The sequence below is a fragment of the Carcharodon carcharias genome, chromosome 4, assembly GCF_017639515.1.
Source record: "Carcharodon carcharias isolate sCarCar2 chromosome 4, sCarCar2.pri, whole genome shotgun sequence".
NCBI classification, from domain to species: domain Eukaryota; kingdom Metazoa; phylum Chordata; class Chondrichthyes; order Lamniformes; family Lamnidae; genus Carcharodon; species Carcharodon carcharias.
In genome coordinates, this window is record NC_054470.1 from 96984073 (window position 1) to 97007420 (window position 23348).

Here is a 23348-nt window from a genome sequence, read left to right on the forward strand (position 1 = left end):
TCTGTGACTGGGCACATTAAAGTCATCGACCCGCTCTCTCACTCCGAAAAGCAGTGAATTGCAAGGTCACCCACCCTATTCAATATCATTATCAATGTTGTGTTGGATGGCATTGTAGTGAATGGAGCTGGAACCTGTCCCAGGTGTTTCAGGAAGCACTGTGGGCACTACAGGTATTGCATTGTTGGTGGACTCACCTAGCGATTGAGTGAACTCTACCCACCAATGTTCCCACTAAGCTGAGCAGCCACACAGCAGCCCTCAAGTCCCCAGGCAGGCTGAACACAAGTCAGCTCCTTCAAATTACCATGTGCGCACAGCCATGCAAAAACACTTACAGTGGCCTTGCACTTGAATAAATTGCCCAGTTGCTCCAAAAAAAAAAAGCGGCAACGCTGCTACCCACCATTTTCCTCGTCAGGCTAATCAGAGGAATACAGTGCTGGGTGGCCTCAAGTTTGACAGCACGGCTTTCATGACTCAAGAGAAGTTCGCAAAAGGTAAGATCGGGCAAATAAATGGGTCGTCCACCTCAATTACTAATTTATATTGCAATCTGGAGAATGTGATGGGTGCCAACTTCAGCCTAGGGAAAATTCTTCAGGATAGTGTTGAGAAAGGGGAAGAACATTCTCTAGTCTTTCTTCAATGACAGTGAAGTTTCAAGGTAGCTTTGAGCTTTCAGCGTATAAGACATGTCTGGGAAAAAAAAGTCTCTTTATTTTGTTCCAGAAGCACTAAGCGTGCTTAATTTGGCTCACGTGCGTGATCCAGGAACAAGATCAATAACGGCCGAAAACAAAAGTAATTGCAGGGAGGCAGGACATCAGCCCTGTTGTATCCTTTCGCAATGAAGGGGGGAAAATCAACCTCGCGGTGATACAAAAGCAAAATACTGCAAGACGCTGGAAATCTGAAACAAAAGCAGAAAATACTAGAAACACTCAGCTGCTCAGGCAGCATCTGTGGACAAAAAGAGGGCTGGATTTTAGGCCCCCTCTCCCACCATCTGGCAAGGCTGTGTTTTTGGTGGGGTTGGGGGGGGCATGTAAAATATGAGAGGGCAGCAAGCCTACCATATTCTCACCAGCCCTGAACTGTCCTCCATAATATGGGGGGGCAGGGGGCAGACAGGCACCATAACCGGAAGCCCGCCCACCTTATGTAAACAAATAATTAACGGTCAATAGGCTTTGGCTCCAATATTTCGCAGCCCACGCTATAATATGGTTGATGTGGGCAGGCAGGCGGGAGTGGGTGGCCCATTCTTTCAAAAAGGTTTTAAAAAGAGCAGGAATGGGGGGCGGGGAAGAGTACTATTATCATGGGGGTGCCCTTTGCGTATCGAAGGCACCCCACCCTGAAGATAGTAGCCCCCGGCTTCTTTCCTCCATGCCTGCACTGCAAAACCTACCCCCCTACCCCTGCAGCTGCCAATTGCACTGCAAAACCCATATCCCCACCCCCCCCCCTTCCCTAAGTTGCCCGATTCCTCCCCGCCCAATACTCCTGACCTACCCAAGTCTGGGATCCATTGGGGCCTTCATCCTGGGCCTGCTTGCAGCCGTGGCAGCGCCCACTGAGCTCTGGCACTGCCAAGACTGCAAGAGCTGTTGGCTAATTAGATTGGCCCAGCAGCTCCAGGGGCAGAAGTCCCACACTTTCCTTGTTGTTGTCGCCTACAGTGCATTATTGCTGCAGTGCAGACATTTTTTTTCGCCGGTTGGTTTCCGACTGTTTTAGTCGGGGGTGGGACCCTTCTGCCTCCCCGGTAAAACCCAGCCCAGCGCTAATGTTTCAGGATTCTAACGTTTCATTAGAACTGTTCTGATGAAAGTTCACAGGTGTGAAATGTTAACTTCATACCTCTCTCTGCCTGACCTAGTAAATGTTTCCAGCTTTTTCTGATTTTATAACGCTATGGTAAGACTCTGTTGTTGGAATTGGACCCGAGGGAGCTGCAGTATTCCATGGTGTTCTTAACCAAGCAGTCTTTAACTCAGTCATGGAACATGAGAGTGACAAACTTGTCACTAGGGACTGGGACTCTTCCCATTAGACTCCAGATAATCCAAACATGTAATGGTCAAAGCCAAGCAAGCAATATGAAGCTTGCCAGGAATTGTTTAGTGGTACGCTACATGGTTTAAGCTTATTGTATTCCAGCAGCACCCCTGTACACATCTGGAGTTCACCAAAGTTCTGGTGACTTGTGCCTAAGTCTCTCCAGACTCAGGTAAGCAGGTGCACAATGCATGCACTCCTGAGAATTAAAAGAGAACTTTCCCATGTGTAGGTTTCTTGATAGCTTGGTTTGAAGGGTCAAGCAAAGCGATGGACTTGTACACGTCAGACATCCAGCGCACCAGGATTTATTTTTTAATTAATAGGTCACAAGCGCATGGCACAATACTTGCTATGTACCAGAGTTCACATAAATTTGTGCATTCATATACACACATACGGTGGTTAACAGACCAGTTCATGACTGCTTTTCCACAGAAGTAATTGATACATATAGCTGGAACACAGTTTCTCAAAAAAAAAATACAATGAGTTCCTTCAATGTGGTTCAGGAAGGTTACTTGACACTTCCAAATATGAATCAGAAGCAGACAGATTTTGTCCAAACACATACCGTAAGGTTGATACTGATGTATTCAAGATGGATTGAACATAATCTTCGGGGACCATGACTAATCAGGGTAAGCATTATTAAACAACAAATATAAGAACAATAGGATAAGATTTGTTGGGATAGATTCTGACCCCTGTGTCTGTCCAAGTGGAGTTTGCATGTTCTCCCTGTGTCTGTGTGGGTTTCTGCCGAGTACTCTGGTTTCCTCCCAACATCCAAAGATGTGCTGGTTAAGTGGATTGGCTACGGTAAATTGTCCACCCATGTGTATGTCTGTATGTGTGCGTCCCATCCTGGTGCCTAGCACCCACTGCCTGTTGGGATAGGCTCCGATGCCCTGCGACCCTGAATTGGATAAAGCCGTTCTGGAAAAGGTGAATGAGTGAGCGAGAATAAGAATCTTGCATAAGAAAGGAAAACATGACTCATGAATAAATCGTGAAAGTCTTCCTCCTGAGTGGATCAAACATGTTGTCTATTTCTCTGCACTGACTAAAATAAAATATTGAAAGCCAGAGCAGTTTAGTCGAGGGTTCAATCTGCAGTGTTCCCAGAGATTGACAATCTCAACCAGAGCAACGGTAGAGGCGGTCACAAGGACCTGTGGTGGGCTGTAGAGTAAGAGAAACGTGAGCCAATATTTCCATTCCCAATAGAAAGTGCATGCACATGTGTAGTAATCTGATATGTAATACACCTTCAAAGACAAGCATTGTCATGTAAGGTCACATGATCTTAATACACAATAGCAGAGCAGCATGGGCTATCTCTATGTGCAAAGTCTTGAGTTAGTCACTGATGAGTGAAGATAGAGTTTTATGTTGTGAGCACACAAGCATAGCTGTGGAATTTAGTTTGTAAGTAAACAGCATGTGTTCATTCCAACAACGATCTCCGGATGTTTTCTATCTCTATACCAAATCCGTCACCCTGAAACAAGCGTGCAGCCCGGATCCTTTAGCCCCAACAAAGCAAGGACACTGGATCCAACAAGCTGGCGATGAGTAAGTGATTGAAAAGACACAGTAAAAATACAGGGTAAAAAAAACAAGAAAAAAAAAGGAAATCAGAAGAACCGAAATCCGTACCTCGCATGGTCGTTGTAGGTAAAAGAAAATTTCCTTCTGAGTGTTGTAGTAACCCCCTCAGAGTATGCTGCAATTTGGACGAGTGGAGCCTTTCAATCCAACCTCCGAAGACCAGTCTCACTATGTTGAATACCTCACGTTCTTCCTCCAGGCAAACGACATTGCGGGGGAGAAGAGACGTGTGATCCTTCTGTCCACATGTGGGAGTAAGACATACGGACTAATTCAGAATCTGTTGGTGCCCAGTGCCCCAAAGCTGAAAAGTTTTGATGATTTTGTGAACCTTGTAAAGAATCATTATCAGCCCAAGCTGTTGGTGACAATGCAATGGTTTGAATTTAACTCAAGAAATAGAGCTGTAGCGGGGAGGAGGGGGTTGCTTGTTATGCTGCAAGTCTGAAGCAATTAGCTGAATATTGCGCGTTTGGTGCATCTATCTATGATATGTTTAGAGATCGTTTGGTGTCCGCAATAAATGAAAATGGGATTCCTGGCTGAATCAAATCTAGATTTTCAGAAGGCATTGGAAATTGCTCTGGCAATGTAAGGTGCAGTGCGAGACTTGGAAGCCATTTGAGCAGCGCAAAATGGCACCGTCCTCCATGTTGGGTATGGAGCCTCAACCAAAAAGAGCGCGAAAGTGCAGGGCTTTGTTTTAAAGTGGAAGCAGCCGCCGCTAGCAAACAAATTACAAAGGAAAAGTTTGCATCAAAAACATGACATAATAGCGACAGAGGTGGAAGCAGACAGCCCTGTAATGAAAAACGGTTTAAAAAGATTGAATGTTTCTTCTGCTATCGTAATGGACACCCAATGAAACACTAACGGCAGAATCAGGCAGACTTGCAGATAAAATCAAAAACCCATAGAGATAAACAGCGTTGAAAAGCCTGAAGTAATAGATGCTGACATCCTTTCATGGCATAATTTAAAAGGTAGGAAGAACAGGGCCTATGTAACCATGAGACTGAATGAGAAGTTTCTCAGAATGGAAGGGAATACTGGTGGAGCCACTACAGTGAGTGAGTGGTGAGCAACGTTCAAATACCCTGAATCATGGAGAATGTAAGTTGAACTTAGAAGGAACTGATGAAAGATTAAGAACTTACACAAGAGACGACATACAAGCCAAGGGCATATGTAAAACACAGTAAACTATGAAGGTCAAACAATGAGATTACCCTCGATGGTAGTAGCAGGCGAGGGACCTAGTCTCCTCGGTCAAAACTGGCTGAAAGAAATTAAATTGGAATGGACTGAAATCTGTCAACTAAGAACCAATAGGTTATCACAGCTATTACAAAAATATGCCTCAGTTTTCAAGGAAGAACTTGGAAAAACTGAGGGGTTACAAACAAAAAATCCATGTAGATCCAGAGGCAACACCAAGATTCATGAAGGCAAGACCTGTACTCTATGAAATGCGGGATAAGGTCGATGCCAAACTGGACAGATTAGAAAAACTAGGAGTCATACAACCAGTAAAATTTTCAGAGTGGGCAGCTCCAATTGTACCTATTCTCAAACCTGACCGAAGCATTAGAATATGTGGGGGCTATATACTAACAGTAGTAAAGTGGCAAAATTGGATAGACAACCACACCTAAAATAGAAGATTTATATGCAAAGCTGGCAGGTGGAACAGTTTACACAAAGTTAGATTTGAGTCATGCCTACCAACAATTGGAATTACAGCAGGCATCCCGGAAGTTGTCACCATAAATACACAAAAAGGATTGTATCAATACACCTGTTTACCATTTGGCGTATCTTCTGCTTGCGCCATTTTCCAAAGAACCATGGAAAGTTTACAATAGGGATTGTCTCATGTTGTAGTTTATTTAGATGACGTTCTTGCAACTGGACTCACTGAAAGGGAACATTTGAAGGTCGTGGAAGAAGTTCTGAAACATTTTTCGCAGGTTGGAGTGAGATTGAAAAAGGAAAAGTGCACATTCCAAGCGAAAGAGGTAACTTACTTAGGTCACAAGGTAGATTCACAAGGCCTACATCCAACTGAAGAAAAAATGAAAGCAATTAAAGAAGCCCCAGCGCCAAGGAATACATCCGAATTGAAATCATTTTTGGGAATGATGAATTACTATGCACATTTCTCACCTAATTTGTCGACAAAACTGACTGTATTACTCGCTCAAGAAAAACCAGAGACAGTCATGGAAAACACCACAAGAAGGAGCTTTCACAAAAGTGCGAGAACATTTTGATCCAAAGACAGTTCACATTAATGCGCGATGCATCACCTTATGGAGTGGGAGCAGTGCTTTTCGAATGGATGATGGGTCAGTATGATCTATAGGATATGTGTCAAGAACACTTAGTACTGCAGAGAAAAAGTACTCACAAATTGAAAAAGAAGCCCTGGGAACAATGTTTCTCCTTATCATTGAGTCTCATTCAAAATGGACCGATGTATATGAAGTGAGGTCACCCGCATCTTCAGCAACAATAGACAAGCTACGACAAAGCTTCACTATAAATGGATTACCTGAAATGCTAGTATCAGATAATGGAACAGTGTTCACAAGTGCTGAATTTGACCAATTTACAAGCCTCAATGGTATTGTTCATGTGAAAACATCTCCTTTCCACCCTTCTTCAAATAGACTCGCCGAGAGAGCAGTTTAGACGTTCAAATATGGTATGAAGAAATTATCTGGAGATTCGGTTGTGACTAAATTAGCACGATTTATTTTCCATTATAGAACCCCCCTCATTCAACAAGTGTTGCACCTGTGGAATTGTTGATGAAGCGTGGTCTCCGGTCAAGACTGACCCTAATTATGCCAAACTTTGGGGGGGTGGGGTAAAGTAGAGAGAAAGCAGGAGAGTCAGAAAATGGGACATGATTGTCACAGTAAGGGCAGAAAATTTAATGTAGGAGAGAAGGTATTTGTAAAAAATTTTAGAGAAGGACCAGCATGGTTGTTCAGTGAAATAAGTGCCGTGAAAGTCAGGGATCAAATAATGAGACGATATGGATCACATAAGAAGTGGAGAAACCAAAATTCCAGAGACTGAATCAACATTTCCTGTTGAGAGAACTCAACCAAGTACAAATGTATTTGAAGAGAGTCGAAGAAAAAAATTTACAGGTACCTGCTGTAGAACCTGCAAGCGGAGACGTTCTACATGCATAAGGAAACCCCCAGACTGACTTTTTAAATAAATGATCTGTGTAAATAACTTGATATATTGAAAAATTGTAAAATGTATTTTTTAGAAAAGGGGGAGGGAGGTAGTAATCTGATATGTAATATACCTTAAAGACAAACATTGTAATAAGGTTACATGACCTTAATACACAACAGCAGAATAGCATGGGCTCTCTCTATATGCGGAGTTTTGAGTTAGTCACTAATGAGTGAAGATAGAGTATTATGTAGTGAGTACACAAGTATAGTTGTAGAGTTTAGTTTGCAAATAAACAGCATATGTTTATTTTAACAATGATCTCTGGATGTTCTCTGTCTCTGTACCAACTCGGTCACCCTGAAACAAGCGTGCAGCTCAGATCCTTTAGCCCCAACAAACTAAGGCACTGGATCCTACGCATCATTGCCAGTTGAGCACAGAACCAGCCTAAGCTAGGACGCTGTTGAATAAGGTGGCCCTTGTAATTGTCAGGAATTTACTCAGGGGTTCTCTCGATTAGTCACTTTAACTTTGGAGGAAACTCCCAATTACACTTGTAAACTGGTTTCCTGTTATCTTCCAGCAGGTGAACCCCTAATGACTGGGAACTTAATGAATGATCAAGCACAGGTCCATCAACACCCACAAGTTCAGAAACCTGAGTAAGCTACTTGTGGCAAGGAGCAAGGAGAGACCTTTTTTTAGGATTATATTTACTTTCAAAATGGAAATCAATACAAGTGCAAAGGACACTAATTGTTCCAGTCAACTGCCCATTTTGTCTTCAGGCATGACTGGACACCAAGAGGTGATTCAATATTAAATTCACAGTCATCTCTCTACCAAATACTCAAACTTCCACAAGTGAGTTTTGTTGCGAATGAGACAACTCCTTACAATTAATTAAAAGACAGTGGCTGCTTCAGTTCCAGAAAGTAGGGCACAAGTATAGCGTGGCCCTATAAAATGCCACCATAACATTTGGAAACACTATTTAATAGAACTGTGTTCCATGTTTTTGCGGTTTCCAGCTGCGGAGCCACTTCATGCTGACAGCTGTAGGGCTAAAAATCCGAGAATCAATTTCACAATGCTGCATCACTTGATCCTTGGGGTTCTTGCGAATAGTACCAAGTCTGGAACAGGCTTTGGCACAGTGGTATGAAATTACAATAGATTAAAAAGGCAACATCTCTTTTGCTAATCACTTCCCAATCAACTTCAGTTAATAATTCAAAAGTAGCTGGGTGCTAATTTCCATACGCTCACTCTAACTTGAAAAGATACAGTCCCGTCACGCTGATCATTCCATCATCATTAAAAGTTTTTTAAGCATACCTCCTGCAGTCAGCCCCGCCCGGTCCCATCAAGATAAAATAAAACATTAAAGCCTGGAAATGTATAGATCAGACAACATCAAATCAGGTGGGAGCCTTCTTTTCTCTAAGTTTTTCGTTTTGCTTCACAAGCGCAAGATGCTGATTCAAAACGCTGACAGAAGGGCAGGGGTAGAAATAAATATATGAATCAATGGAACAAAGTACTCCAAAGGCAAATGGCTAGAAATTCACCTTGGGCAACAACACAAAATGGGCTGCATTAGATTGGCTGCTCTGCTCTATGTGGTACCACATATTTAACTTGATTGATTGCAATGGGACTGCCCCATCAGGCACTACATATAATGGGCAGCCTATCCGATACTGCCTGTTTTACTCCACTGCCCAAGATGAACTTCACACCAAAATTTTTGCTGCTTCAAGAAATGTCATGTTCCAATTCCTCCTCCTTGCCCCTTCTCCATTTTGTACCACAATTATAATTTCCATCTGATTGAAAGCTATTTTCTCCAGGTGGACTTTCCCCTCATCTCACCAACTAGAATCGTAGAATAAATCACAGGATGGTTACAAGACAGGAAAAGTTAATCTGCCCCATCATGTTCGTGCTGTCTACAATGGTAACCATGTTACTCCCACTTGCCTGTTCTTCCCCCATAGCCCTGCAAGTTTTCTCTCTTCAATGACTTATCCAGTTCCCTCTTGAAAGTCTCGATTGAATCTATCTCCAACACACTCAAGCTGTGCATTTCTGCTTACTGTCTAAAAAAGCTCTTCTTCATGGCTCCATTGGTTCTTCTGCCAATTACCTTAACATTTTCTAGCTCTCGAATCTTCCACCAATGGAAACAGTTTCTCTCTATCTACTCAGTCTAGATCCCCCCACAATTCTGAACAACCTACCAAACTTCCTCTCAACCTTTTCTTCTCTGCTGAAAGTAACTCCAGCTTCTCAATCTATTCATGTCACTGAAGTCCCTCTCATCCCTGGAACAATTCTGTTATCTTTTCTACAACGTTTCTAAAGCTGTCACATCTGTCCTAAAGTGTGGTGCCCAGACAAAGCAGCCCACTTGATTGGTACCACATCCACAAACCTCCACCACCGATGCACAGTAGTAGCTGTGTGTACCATCTACAAGATGCACTTCAGGCATTCACTAAGGCTCCTTCAACAGCATCTTCCAAACCCACGACCGCTATTATTTAGAGGGACAAGAGCAGCAGATAGATGGGAACACCACCACCTAAAAGTTCCCCTCCAAGTCACTCACCATCCTGACTTGGAAATATATTGCCGTTCCTTCACTGTCGCTGGGTCAAAATCCTGGCACTCTCTTCCTAACAGCACTGTAGGTATACCCACGCCACATAAGAACTAGGAGCAGGAGAAGGCAATTCAGCCCCTCGAGCCTGCCCTGCCATTCATTACGATCATGGCTGATCTCATTTCATCCTCAACTCCAATTTCCTGCCCTCTCCCCATAACCTTTTAACCCATTACTGATTAAAAATCTGTCTATCTTCTTCTTAAATTTATTCAGCATCCCAGCATCCACTGCACTCTGAGGTAGTGAATTCCACAGATTCATGATCCTTTGAGAAAAGTAATTCCTCCTCATCTCTGATTTAAATCTACCACCCCTTGGCCTAAAACTATGGCCTCTCTTTCTAGAATGCCCCACAAGGGGAAACATCCGCTCCACGTCTACTTTGTCTATCCCCTTCAGCATCTTATATACCTCAGTTAGATCTCCTCTCATCCTTCTAAACTCTAGTGAACATAGGCCTAAACTGCTTAATCTCTCCTCATAAGGCAAGCCCTGCATCTCTGGAATCAATCTAGTGAACCTCCTTTGAACCACCTCCAATGCAACTACATCCTTCCTCAAGTAAGGACTTACTTCCACATGGACTGCAGTGGTTCAAGGTAGCAGCTCGCCACCACCTTCTCAAGGGCAACTCGGGTTGGGCAATAAATGCTGGCTCAGCCAGCAAAGTCCACAACCCGTGAATGAATAAAAAAAAAAAAAGAATTGGACACAATACTCTAGTTCAATCCAAACCAGAGTTTCATAAAGGTTCATCATATCAGAGTTTACAATCAAAAGATTTAGTTACAAACATGTCACCTTTGTTTGATAACTTGCCCTGCACCTTCCTCTGTGTTTCAGTTCACAATCTCTAGCACCTCTTTCAATGCAAAACAGAAATGGGCACAAGGACGCAAGGGGTTTGGTAGAGCAGCCCCTAAAAAAGCTTAAAAGGAAATGACAGTACAGAGACCATATTTACTCCTAAAGCATTGTATCTTGTAGAAAGCTAAAGTTGATTACTTCAGTGCAATTCTAACGCACGATACCTTTTAAGCTTTTGTACAGACATATTGATGCAAGTAGCTGAACACCGTATCCAGTTGGTTTTACTAAAAAAAACCTGTGGTGTCATGGAGTAACGGGAACTGGACTTACTCATCATACTTGATATGATACACAATGTCATCGTCTGTAGAATCCACAGTGGATGTAGATGGTGTACAGTCCAAATTATTTGATGCTACCCCACTACAGTGCTGCGACTGATCTTGGTCCGAGGGATCTTTAACATATTGAGCATGTGCCCTTGTCCTCTCATTTCCATTGGCATCATTTTTCGATGCACCACTTTTCTGTCCCTTTGCACTCCGTGTAATATTTACAATGTGAGCTTCAAACCAGGCTCCAATTACCAAATCACGGGCATCCACCAATTCGTTTATCTGTAACATAATATTAAAAAAAAAAGAAAAAATCAGTCATTTTTGAGATGCAATTACATTCTCCCCACGTGTAACTACTCAATCATAGCTCTTTTTCTACACATTAGTAATAAAACTTCAATCTTCTCACATCCCTAAATATAAACAAGATGTCTAGCTATGTGAGGCATTTCAAAGGTGACTAGATGAATATCCACATTATTCATAATGATGTTGAAATAACAAAATTTAAAAAAAAATCAGGTCCCAAATCATTTCAATTTTAGATTCTATTTACATTCATATTTTTATACCTTGATGTCAATCTACTTTTTACTGATGCAAAAGCAAAATACTGTGAATGCTGGAAATTTGAAATAAAAACAAAATGCTGGAAATGGTCAAGAAGTCAGGCAGCGTCTGAGGAGAGAGAAACTGAACTCATGTTTCAGGTTATTCATTGACCTGAAAGGTTGGCACAGATTTTTGCCCCCCAGGGTCAGTAGCTCAAGTCCAGCGATTTCCCAACTTGGCAGGCCAGCCTAGGTAGAAAGCACTCCGTCAGACCCATTTTTCAAGGAGCTGCAGGATAGAGTCAGGCCCACCGCACCCACAGGGGCAGCCGAGTGCTGAGGCAGGCTAGGTAAAATGCAGTTTTCTTACATTTAGGCCCACCAGTCCTCGTAATCCATCACCTCCCCAACCCACTTCCAAGCCCCTTGTATCCTCCATGCCAACTCATGCATCCCCACAACAACGCATCCACCAACAACCCCCCCCGCCTCACTCAGTATCCATCATGGGCAGACCTCCGGAACCATGTTGAGAGGAAATAAAATAAAGGTCTAAAATTTACTTATTAAAAATATCCCATTCAAAGTTAATTTCAAGTGGTTAATCTCTTAGAAAGTCAAACTCCTATTCATTACCCCACATCAAAGACAGCTAATCCTTTAATAACCTCTGAGCTGTCAATCAAACTGTGAACTTACAACCCCTGCTGAGATAATTATAGTTTGCAGAAATCAGCCAAGCATTCATAAATAGTCCTTAGAGAAATGTCAACAAACATATATTCTAACTGCTGAAACAGAGTTTTTTAAAACTCTCATTGACACCAACCACCACCCACCCACCAAACATTTTTCAAGGGTTGGGCATTTAAATAACTTTACATCATGACAGTTACAGATGTTATCTACCCTTCAAGAGCCTTTATGCTCACTTCATAAATTTGTGATTCCCACAATTGCTACAGCCAAATTAGGGTCTGTTTGACTCACCAGAGTTCAAATAGCCCCACTGAATACAGATTTCCCTAATGTGTGAATCACGCCTAGCCCCCTTTGCCCTGTTGGCAAAAATGTGATCTGTTGAAAATGGGGGCAGTACTTCCACATCTGGGTCTTGCTCGCCATTTAGGAAGCTTCACAGTGTCTCCACAATTCTGAAAATCTGGGCCATTAACTCTATTTCTCTCTCCACAGATGCTGCCAGACCCACTGACTATTTCCAGCATTTTCTGATTTTACTTTCTCTGACACTTGAGCACTTCTTCAAACAGTTTACTCGAGATGTTCTCTTAAACCCACTACTGTCCATCTTTTTAGCTGTCAGCACAAGTTGCTAGCACATGCATCTCTGAATCAGTAAGTTGTAGGTTCAAGGTCCACTCCAGAGACTTGATATCAAAATCCAGATAACACTCTAATGCATGACTGAGAGAGCACTATCCTGCCCTGTCAGAGGTGTCATCTTGCAGATGAGGTGTTAAATGGAGGCTCCACCTGCCTGTTCAGGTGGATGTAAAAGATTTCACGGCACTATTTTAAAGAGCAGAGAAGTTCTCCTTGATAGCCTGGCCAACACTGATCCCTCAACCAGCACCTAAAACTGATTATCTGGTCGTTTATCGCACTGCTTTTTGAGTGAAAATTGGCTGCTGCATTTCCTACATTATTTACACTGATTACGCTTCAAAAGTAGTTCATTGGCTGGAAAACACTTAGGGATGCCCTGAAGTTGTGAAAGGCACAATATAAACGCAAGTTTTTACAGTGATACAACACAAAAGAGGAGCCTTCGGACAATGGGGCACGTGTTGGCTATTTGAAATAGCTAGTCCTTTCTTCCCCTTTAGGGTGTATAGTTTAGGAAGAAGTCACACTATTGGTGCTGCCTTTGGCAGCTAATTACAGAATGAAAATATAGTCAATGACATGATACCAGTTAGCTTTGCAGATGTTTGATCACCATGCTTCGGTCTGTAGGTTCAGTTGAATCTTTGCACCATAACCTGATTGTTACACACGCACATATCTGCACAAAACCCACACAGTTTACCAAGCAAAATACACAGGCAATGTGGGCTGAAACCGGTCCCATCTCCCAAAACAAATTCCATGCTCAACTCAAGTCTAAAAAGCACCAAAACTGAATGAACACAAAAGTGCGACAAAGCTTGTTCAAGGAAATTCTTTTAAACCATGTTTGCGCAAAGGTTAGACCCCCAGCATGATGACCTGAAAGTGCATTGCTGGAAAGGGAACCAAGACAGGCATGGTAAAACAGGGATAAAAATTTCAGTTTGAAACTTTTAAAAACATTTTTAACCTACAGATTTAACTATATACAATGAAGGTAAGAAGCTAGACTCTTAGATCTTCATTGTTGCTGTGAATTATTTAAGGCTTTAAGTATTTAATAAGACAGTAACTTTGTGGCAGTGGTATGACTGAACAAATAATTATTTTTGAGAATCTGGGGAATTTTGCAATCATATGGAAATACCAAGGTCTCAAACTCTACCTCCAACTAAAATCAGGAATTGTCCATTTTTGAAGCTCTTGAAAAGTTGAATATTTACTTTAGTAATTTTACAAGGCTGCACATAATTAGTACAGCTGCACTGTAGAATTGTTCTTGTAGGGTGCATGGGGAGTAGAGAGAGAGAGAGAGAAAGGGGGGGAGAGAGAGAGTCAAGAGAAAGGAAAAGGAAATATAGCGATCTCTGGAGGCTGATTTAGACTCCCCTTTGCTGCTTGGTAACAGGACAAACATTCCAAGCAGGTAGGTGGGAAAACTGGAAATTCACATTTTCCTCCATTATTTCAGGACCAAGGGGTTCTTGTGTTCATTCTATCATGCCGGTGACATAATTGTATTCTCACTGGGCCAGTATTTCAAAGACCCAGGGTAATGCTCTGGGGATCCAGGTTCAAATCCCACCATGGCAGATGGCGAAATTTGAATTCAGTAAAAATCTGGAATTAAAAGTATGATGACCACAAAACCATTGCCGATTGCTATAAAAGCCCATCTAGTTCACTGATGTCCTTTAGGGAAGGAAATCTGCCATCCTTACCCTGTCTTAACCTACATGTGATGCCAGACCCACAGCATTGTGGTTGTCTCTTAAGTGCCCTCTGAACAAGGGCAATTAGTGATGGGCAATAAATGCTGGCCTAGCCAGTAATGCCCACGTCCTGTGAGCGAATAAAAAAAAAGCCCACTTCTTCCCTCTAAAAAAGCTTCAAAAATGGACAATTCCTGATTTTAGTTGGAGGTAGAGTTTGAGGCTTTGGTATTTCCATATAATTGCAAAATTACCAGGTCCTCATAAATAATTATTGTCCAGTCATACCACTGCCACAAAGCTACTGTCTTATTAAATACTTAAGGCCTTAAACAATTCATAGCAACAATGAAGATCTAAGAACCTAGCGACTTACCTTCATTGTACATAGTTAAATCAGTAGGTTAAAATATTTTTAAGAAGTTTTTGTTTTCCCCACTGCCACTGTGGGCACACAGTATCTGCACCAATCAAGGAGAGGTGTAGAATAAAACTTTCTCTGATCTGCTCCAATGATGTGCCTCATCTCAAGCTTGAGAGCAGCAGTCAGTAACAGTGCATTGTCTTTCATTTCTAACACTAGCCATAGATGGTCATTTAAGTAAGGTCAGCAACTTGCAAGTGATATAATAGTAAAGACAACTTGCATTTCACATTATAACCAATTCATCATATTTTTTTCAAGTGTAGCCACTGTTGCTATTTCGACAAATATAATAGCCAATTATGCATGCAACACAATCTGAAAAAGCAATGGGATGAATGGGCAGTTAACAGCCCAGAACTTCTGGCTGCCAATGCGTTGGAGACCGGACATACGGGCAAAGGTGCTGGTTGGGGCCCAATGGAAGTCTTGAAGCACTGACCTCCGTGGGAATTGCCCGGGATGTTTGAACTTCTGAAGGGAAATTCTCCTGCTCCCCGGGACCCACAGAGAGTGTCTCTGACTCAGAGTTAAAGTCAGAGATTTTGGATAATTCTGCAGTACTTACTTGGATAGATATCCAGGAAATATTGGAAGAGATCAGAACCTAGCCTAACTTCTGAGTAACTACAGAACTGACCCTCTTCAAGTCACACACACCGACTCCCCCACACTCTGACTACACCTTTGACCAACTATTCCACTACCTGAACAAAAACAGAATTACCTGGAAAAACTCAGCAGGTCTGACAGCATCGGCGGAGAAGAAAAGAATTGACGTTTCGAGTCCTCATCACCCTTCAACAGAACTGAGTGAATATTAGGAGAGGGGTGCAATATAAGCTGGTTTAAGGGGGGGGGGTGTTTTTATTCCACTACCTGACCTAATGAGCCCCCTGACCGCACTACCCCCAACCCCCTGACTACCCACCCACCTCAAACGTGGTCACCTCCACCTTCAGGCACAAGAGCATACAAATTGCTAACAATTTAAATACTCAAAAAGCAGATGACCAACCAGAAAAGAGCATTAGGAGGATAGTTTGACCAAAGGAATGCAATTCCAAGAGTTTTATTGGAATGTTTTTAAAAGAGGAAGAGAAGTGGAAATGCTTAGGGAGAGTTCAAGCATCAAGCTGAGGGTAGAAAAGACGCAGCCACCAATGGCCAGGCGAAGGGAGGAGGGATATACATACAAGAGCAGATCAGAAGAACACAATGTCTAAAAGGGCATGTAGATCTGGAGGACAATCTGGAGATAGGAAAGTTGAAGCTATGGAAAGATTTAAAACATGAGAAAAATTTAACACTGGGGAGAACAAAGGAGAAAATATAGGTCATTGAGGACCTGGGTGACGGGTGAACAGGATTTAGTGCAAGACACAGGGATAGCAGAGTTTTGGAGGAGTTGATGTGTGTGGGAAGAGTGGAGGTTGGGTCACCACAAGGGTGTGTTAGGGGTCTTTGAGTGACTGAGCCAGACGTGAAAGTTGCAAAGATAGCTTATTTCAACCTGAGATTAATCAGGGAGAGAGGGATGTAGTCAGTGGTAGGGAACCAAAAAGGTCAAAGATGAAGCCCTCCGGTCTTCTGAAGATGTTATCAAGGAGAATCAAAGGCTCAATGTCTGACAGCATAGAGGCACTCAAGGGGACAAAAGAGATAATGGGGTGATAGAGCTTGGAATCAGTGTAGATATGAAAGCTGACCACAGGCCTCAAGTCAACTCACTCATTACGATGATACTATATTGTATAAGTGTAAGGTATCTCAGCTGAACTGCATTTCAGCCAGAATCCAGTACACAGATCAAAAGTATTTCCCTTATGGTTCAAAAACATCCCAACATGAAAGAAGCAAGTGTCCAAAACCTTTATAAATTTACTTTGGATCAAAACATTTTTGGATTGCTTAATTTGTCATTTGAACTAAAATACAAATTTGCAATTCAACTTTTGCTGTGTACAGCTTTTTGAAGGTTTTTGCTTCCTCATTTTACTGAATCACTGGACAGATTTCTCAAGGCTTCACAGGTTTCTGTGCCGTACCCTCCACCCCAGGTTGCTTCTGGTCCACACATTACACATATGTAGGGTAGACATATGTACAGACAAACCACACAACTTCCACTGGTAGGTAATATTCTCTGTATACATACAAAAGGATCAACAGAAATGGCCTGGCCCTGATTTTTAAGCTTGTTACTTTAAATTAGTTTACAACTAGAGCATTTGGTTTTTAAAAGAAAAATGAACTGTGGCTGATTCTGATTGATAGAAAAGCAAAGATAAAATGTGTGCACAAGATTGCAACATTATGGTCTTCTACACGTGTGGTCAAGTTGCAACTTTCACTTCATTAAACTTTCCAATCAGGTGCTTTTTTTAAGCCATCGATTATCAAAAGACCAACATTGCAGCTACAAAATTCTTGATATGCAAGGTTCCTAACAGTGGAATATTGGAAAAAGTTTTACCATTTCAGCCAAGTATTTATGACTTGTTATTCTTCTGTGATGCCATCTTGTCATGGTTCTATTCCTGCCTGTCCTAATGTAGCCAACACATTTCCTCCTGCACCTTGATGATCATTTTTATGTACTCAAACCATTCTATTTTCAATGCCTCCTAATCCTCTACTAAGCTACTGATAGGTGGTATCTGTAAAAGCATGCGAGTTTCCATGTATACCAATGATAACTAGCTTTACGACTCATGCCTCTGCCTGAAAGTTAAAATTGTTGCACACACTCTAAAATCCCTTCATGACCTTGCCTCACTCTACCTCTATAGGCTCCTCTGGTCCAAGAACTCCTGCCTCACAACCCTTCACTCCCCTGACTGCAGCCTCTTGTAGATCCTACCCTCCCTTCACACTGCCATCAGAAGCCAAGGTCCCAAGCTCTCCCTAAAACCCACGCCATATTCATTTATTCTTTAAAACATTCCTTAAAAAGCACACCTCTGAGCAAGTTTTTAATCACTCCTTTGAACTCCTGCTTCGGCTTGTCATCAGTTCTCACCCCACCTCTGATGTAACTTGAAGCTTTCTATGTTAAAGGTACTACATGCAATAAGAATTTACATTTATATAGGACCTTTAATGTAGTGGAAGGTTAGTAAAAAATATAAAGCCAAATTGTGTTGCTCTGCTGACATCAAACATTAGTCAAGCTAGACATTTCCTAACACTGGCAAGAAAGATTAAAACAGTGCTCTACGCTCCTGCCATAGACTTTGCACCTTAGCCCCACCCAATTTTCTTGCTCAGACTGTATCCAATGAGGCAGAACCTCCACATCCTGTTCAACTCTGACTGAATATGAAGATAGAAGCAATCACTCTACTTCTCCTGTCAATATATCATGCATCGCTGCCCCCTCACTCCAACTTCATTCATGCCTTTGTCACAACAATACTCTTGATCAACAGTCGCTCAAGGTTCATCCTAATCCAACTCCTAACTCAAGCCGAACTCCAACACCCCATATCATATCCTGTATGAGTCTATTCAGCTATCACCCTGACTGTGAAGTTTCCACTGGTTTGCCAAGTCTTTCTGGACTTATTTCAAAATAATCATTTAACCAGCCTACTTCTATAACCTTCTCTACCTCCATGACCCACTCACACGCATTCATAATGGCTTCTTGCACTCTGATGTCCTTGAAAGTAATTTCATTAAATGGAGAAAATACTGATGAAAATAAACAGTTTCTTCAATGCTCAATATTGCTGAATAGCAAGTGCTGCAAACAAAAAGCAAAACCAAAAATACTGACGAGGACATAGTTAAGAGGATGCTCAAAACATAGAAAGGCACAAGCATAAATAGCATATTGTGCCTTCGCTGAATAATCAAGGCAGGAAAGTGCCTGGATTTTTTCCCAGTTCTGCAAGTTAACTTCAAGGCACGTGCAGTAAAAGTAAATGAGAATAGCCTGACAAAGTAATTGGGCGCTATCATGGGTTTCCATAGTGACAAGAAAAAAATTGTTAATGAATGTAGTTCTCCCTCCGAGAAGGTAGATAATCTCCTCTAAAACACAGACTGTCAGTTAGTTAGAAACAAACTACAGATGAAAGTGTGCAAGAACTATAAAATGACTGATATGCTCTAATTCAACAAAACAAATGCTGTACCTCTCCACCCAGTTTTCTCTTCCCAACTTCTAAATGTAACTAAAAAAAAATTATTTGACTGTACCATGCAATGAATACACTCCATGTAACTGACAGCAAAGAAGAATTGCATTTTCAAAAGTCAAATACAATTTTCTCTTGCTACTATTTTTGCTCATGCCCAGGGCAGGAAGGAACAAGGAAAATACTGTTAAACTCACCCAGAATATTTGGTATTATGGTGCCTTCTTACCAGCAAAACAAAAGTTCTGGTCTTATCCATCACTGAAGCTTAGTTCTGAGAAAATAAACAGATTGAACAGACTCTATTCACTTCCATCTACATCACTGCAGATGTAACATTCTTAAGCCCCTGAACAATAGTTTGTTCTTATTCATAGCCACGTGTCCAGCATCAACTGCAATGGCTGAAGGACTTACTTTGCAATCACCCAGAATAAAGCCAGTTGGAGTACTTGTTTCGCACATCATTGTTTATTTACAACCACATCTGTGATTTCCAATTAAGTCGTCACTGCTCCTGATATTACATCCAAGTCATTGCTGCGCTGATAAATGAGCTGTCGAAAGCAAACCTCAAAGACCACAAAGTCAATCAGCATAACGCATCTATGCAACAAGACACATGTCCTTTAATTCTTCATCATTCTGAGGCAGCCCACGCATTCATTCATGCCATCTAGTCTTTTTCCAGAGTCAGTGCGTGTCTGCTGGTGGGACTTTACCTTTAAGTTATGTCTTCCGTTTCAGCATCACAAATGGTATCTGCCAGTGCCACTGTAAAACATTGTTTTGTACAATCCACTGTTAAAATGGAATAGTTGACTCCCTAATCATTCACCGCTACATTGCTATGTGCATCATACCGCAGAGTTTCATTTGCATTGTGCATCTGGCCCTAGGCATAACCATAATGTTTACAATCTCAGCAACCAGCTTCTGATATTTATGCCACTTGTTTGCTGCCTTGCTCTTTTGCCACTAGGACCTTCAATCACATTTATCAAGCAACAGCATCGACACAGAGATTTCCCCATATACTAAGTCATAGAGGCCAGGGCCATCAAAAAGTAAAGATCTCATTTACAGATCACACACAAATTTTTCTCCCTATTCATAAAAGGCCAGTAATTTCATCAAGATCTCAATGATGCTTCCTTAAGGAGTTCTTTGAAAATTCCAGTTTAATGAAACAACCTTTTCCTTGCAATGCAAAGGTGAATGGTGAATAATACAGCATTCCACCATCCAAAATAACCCAGTGTCTGTCAAGGTCTCATGCGACAACTCTTAATTCCTAAAATCGAGATAACTAGTTGCAGTCAAGCTTGAACTCCTCAATATAAAAACAAACCCCAAAATCCTGGCAAAAGAATCAGTCAGCAGTTCAATATAAGGAGTCACTCTCAAATAGACTGGAACACCAATCACATCAACTACTGGCTCAAGTGAACTGTCATGAGCAACCTTTGGCACAATCTACCTTTATGCTTACGGTCACACATCTTTTACATTTTAATTAGTTGCTTAATTGTTTGGTTTACTTTGCTCCATCCTGAAACAAGCCAATCTATTTTTCCTTGGGTTCTTGAAAACAAGTGTAGTATTCTGAGGTTGCACTTTAAAACCTCATTTTAACATTGCAACAAGTTGCCTACTTCAAAAGGTAAACACGTTTAAATTATTTAAGTACAGCCTTCTGTTATGGAAAGGTAAGGGTAAGATCATGCGTAAAAATATCTAACGGGGAGGAGGTGGTAGCAAAGATCCAGTGGGTTGAAAATCCAGTCCATCTGGGCTGCATTCAAATAATAACTGAATACTGCGCAGCATCAAAGAAGAGATGGTTCAGGTAAAGAGAAGCATTTGCGTGCAGGGAACAGGAAGGACACCAAAGCTAGAGCTCTCCAGAGGACTAAAGAGGTAGAGGTTAACATGAGACAGACTTCTGGAGTTTCAAAGTACAGTACAGAACCTAAATATGGACAATAGAGGGGAGATCCAAAAAAGGGTTTAAATGGGGAAGAAAAATTATGAGGATAGATTGGCAGCTAACATAAAAGAGAGCTGAAAAGTCTTTTATAAACACAATTAGTAGAAGTGGTAGACAAAGGAAGGGTGGACCATTTAGGGACCAAAAAGATGATCTTGTCAAAGCAGAGGTCACAGTTAAGGTACTAAATGAGTACTTTGCATCTGTCTTCATGAGAGAAAAGGATGCTGTCAATGCAGCATTATAAAGGAGAAGGCAATAGAAATGTTGGCTGGTATAAAAATCCATGAGGAGGAGATACTTAAAAACCACCCAGACCAGATGCAATACATCCTAGGTTACTGAATGAAAACTGCAGAAAATGTGGCCACGATCCTCCTTCGAGAAAGGGATAGTGCCAAAGAATGGGAGGGTTGAAAATATTACACCCCTACTTAAAAGAGGGAAAAGAGATAAACCAAGCAGCTACAGCCAGTCAAAGAACAGGGGTGGGGAAAGATTGAGACACAGGCATGAATTTTCACCGAATTAGGTTGACTCAGGGGCCCTTTAAAAATGGTGGGAGGATCCCAATTCCGGGATTTCCGACCCCATTCCTATGCTGAGAGATTTGCAGGAGTACCTTTAAATGGTGCGGGCTGCTTCCTGTCAGAAGCCTGCATCTGGCACTCCCAACCTGGCTGACTCCATTGCTTACCTCCTACTACTCTGCAATTTTCATGGAGTTGGGCCAGGATTTTAAAGGGTGTGTTCATTTCACTGGAACAATGCAGCAAGCCAAGGACAGACATGTGGGCAAGAGAGCAGGGTGGAGTGTTAAAATGGCAAGCGACAGGGAGGTTTGGGTCATTCTTGCGGACAGACCGCAGGTGTTCTGCAAAGCGGTCGCCCAGTTCTGTCGAAGGGTCATGAGGACTCGAAACGTCAACTCTTTTCTTCTCCGCCGATGCTGCCAGACCTGCTGAGTTTTTCCAGGTAATTCTGTTTTTGTTCAGGATTTTAAAGAGTCATTGTTCACGGTCCTTTAGAGGAATTATGAACCCTAGTCTGCATGAGGGGACCTTTTAAAAGACAAGTTCAAAAGGTGCCCCCTCATGCCAGGTTACACTTTCCCACCCATCCTATATCTCCTTGTGCCCCCATGCCAAATTACTTCCAACCCACCCCTTCAGGTCCCTCATGACCCCTATGCCAGGCTCTGCACTTCCACACGTCTCCTATGTCCCCTATGCCCAGCTCTGGTACTTCCATGCCCATTAACCCACTGTCTAGGACTTTCTAGGATCAATAAACACTACAGTGTAAAGTGGTATGTGTAAAAAAAAGGCTGAAAAAATGTAAATTGATAAATTTCCCCTATGCTTGAAAACAAAAACAGGTGTTCTGTTATTCTAATAGCTCTCAGCCAAGCATACAGAGTGAGATTTGGCCAACAGCCCAAGCATCTATTAGAATAACAGAACACTTCCTGTCCTGAGGAAACATTGTTTGACTACTCAGGCTCTCTGATCGCCACAGTAAATTTCACAATGCTTTTTGACATAAAATCAAGTGATTTCAAATGTTTGTGGGTTTTGAAAGAAAAGACATGTATGATTGACACTTTTAGTAGCTTCATCCCCCCAATCATAGGGGAAATTTATCAATGGATTACATTGTTTCAAAATTGTTTTTTTTTTACACGTCACTTTACACTGTAATGTTCATTAGTTCTAGAAAGTATACAGTGGGTCAATGGGCATGGAAGTGCCAGAGCTTGGCATGGGGGTATGAGGGGCCTGAAGGGGTGAGTGGAAGGGCAGCACCTGGCATATGGAGCATGAGGTAGCATGGATGGGGCATGGGCAGTGTTTGGAGGGTGAAAGGGGTGTGAGGTGTGAGGGCGATCGAGCCTGTGTGTTTTATTCCTCCCACAGCACCGAGGCACATCTATTAAATAGCCCAACTCAGTACCTCTTTCCAGGTCAGCTGACCCTACTCCAGCTCGCACCCAGCCCTCAGCAATGAAGATCCTGCCTTGGCGTGCACTTTCTCCCAAGGCAGGAATTTTCCCAGCTCCCACTACCCGCCTCGAGGATGAAGATCCAGGCCACAAAATAATAATAATGGGCACAGATTTATTCAAAGGCAGATAATGTTTAACCAACTATTTGGTGAAATAATGGAGAAGATACATGAGAGCAATCTGGTTGATTTTGTGTATGTGAACTTTCAAAAGTCAGGTGTCCAAGGATCAGATAAAATGTTTTCATCAGCAAAATTATAGTCCAGGAGATTACAGGGATAGTGGCAGCATGGATACAAAACTGGCTAAGCGAGAGAAAGCAAAGGCCATCACAGGGAGGTTATCACAGATTAAAAACAGAAGAAAACAAGAGGAGCTTTGCGAAATTTGAAGAATGAAGAACACCTTAGTAGGTAACCTATCATTTGGTTCAAATGTTTCAATCCTTTCCTTCAACTAGTAACACTTCAGTG

At 42.0% G+C, this 23348-nt stretch overlaps 1 protein-coding gene across 3 annotated transcripts in view; it reads right to left on the bottom strand.

Moving 5' to 3' along the window:
• LOC121277035 (E3 ubiquitin-protein ligase UHRF1-like) overlaps positions 1-23348 on the bottom strand; it is a 158194-nt gene that overhangs the window by 78849 nt on the left and 55997 nt on the right. For all 3 annotated transcript variants that reach the window (XM_041185948.1, XM_041185949.1, XM_041185947.1), the window contains one exon: positions 10691-10977. In XM_041185948.1, the coding sequence (XP_041041882.1) occupies positions 10691-10977 (287 nt within the window). The remainder of the gene's footprint in view (positions 1-10690; positions 10978-23348) is intronic.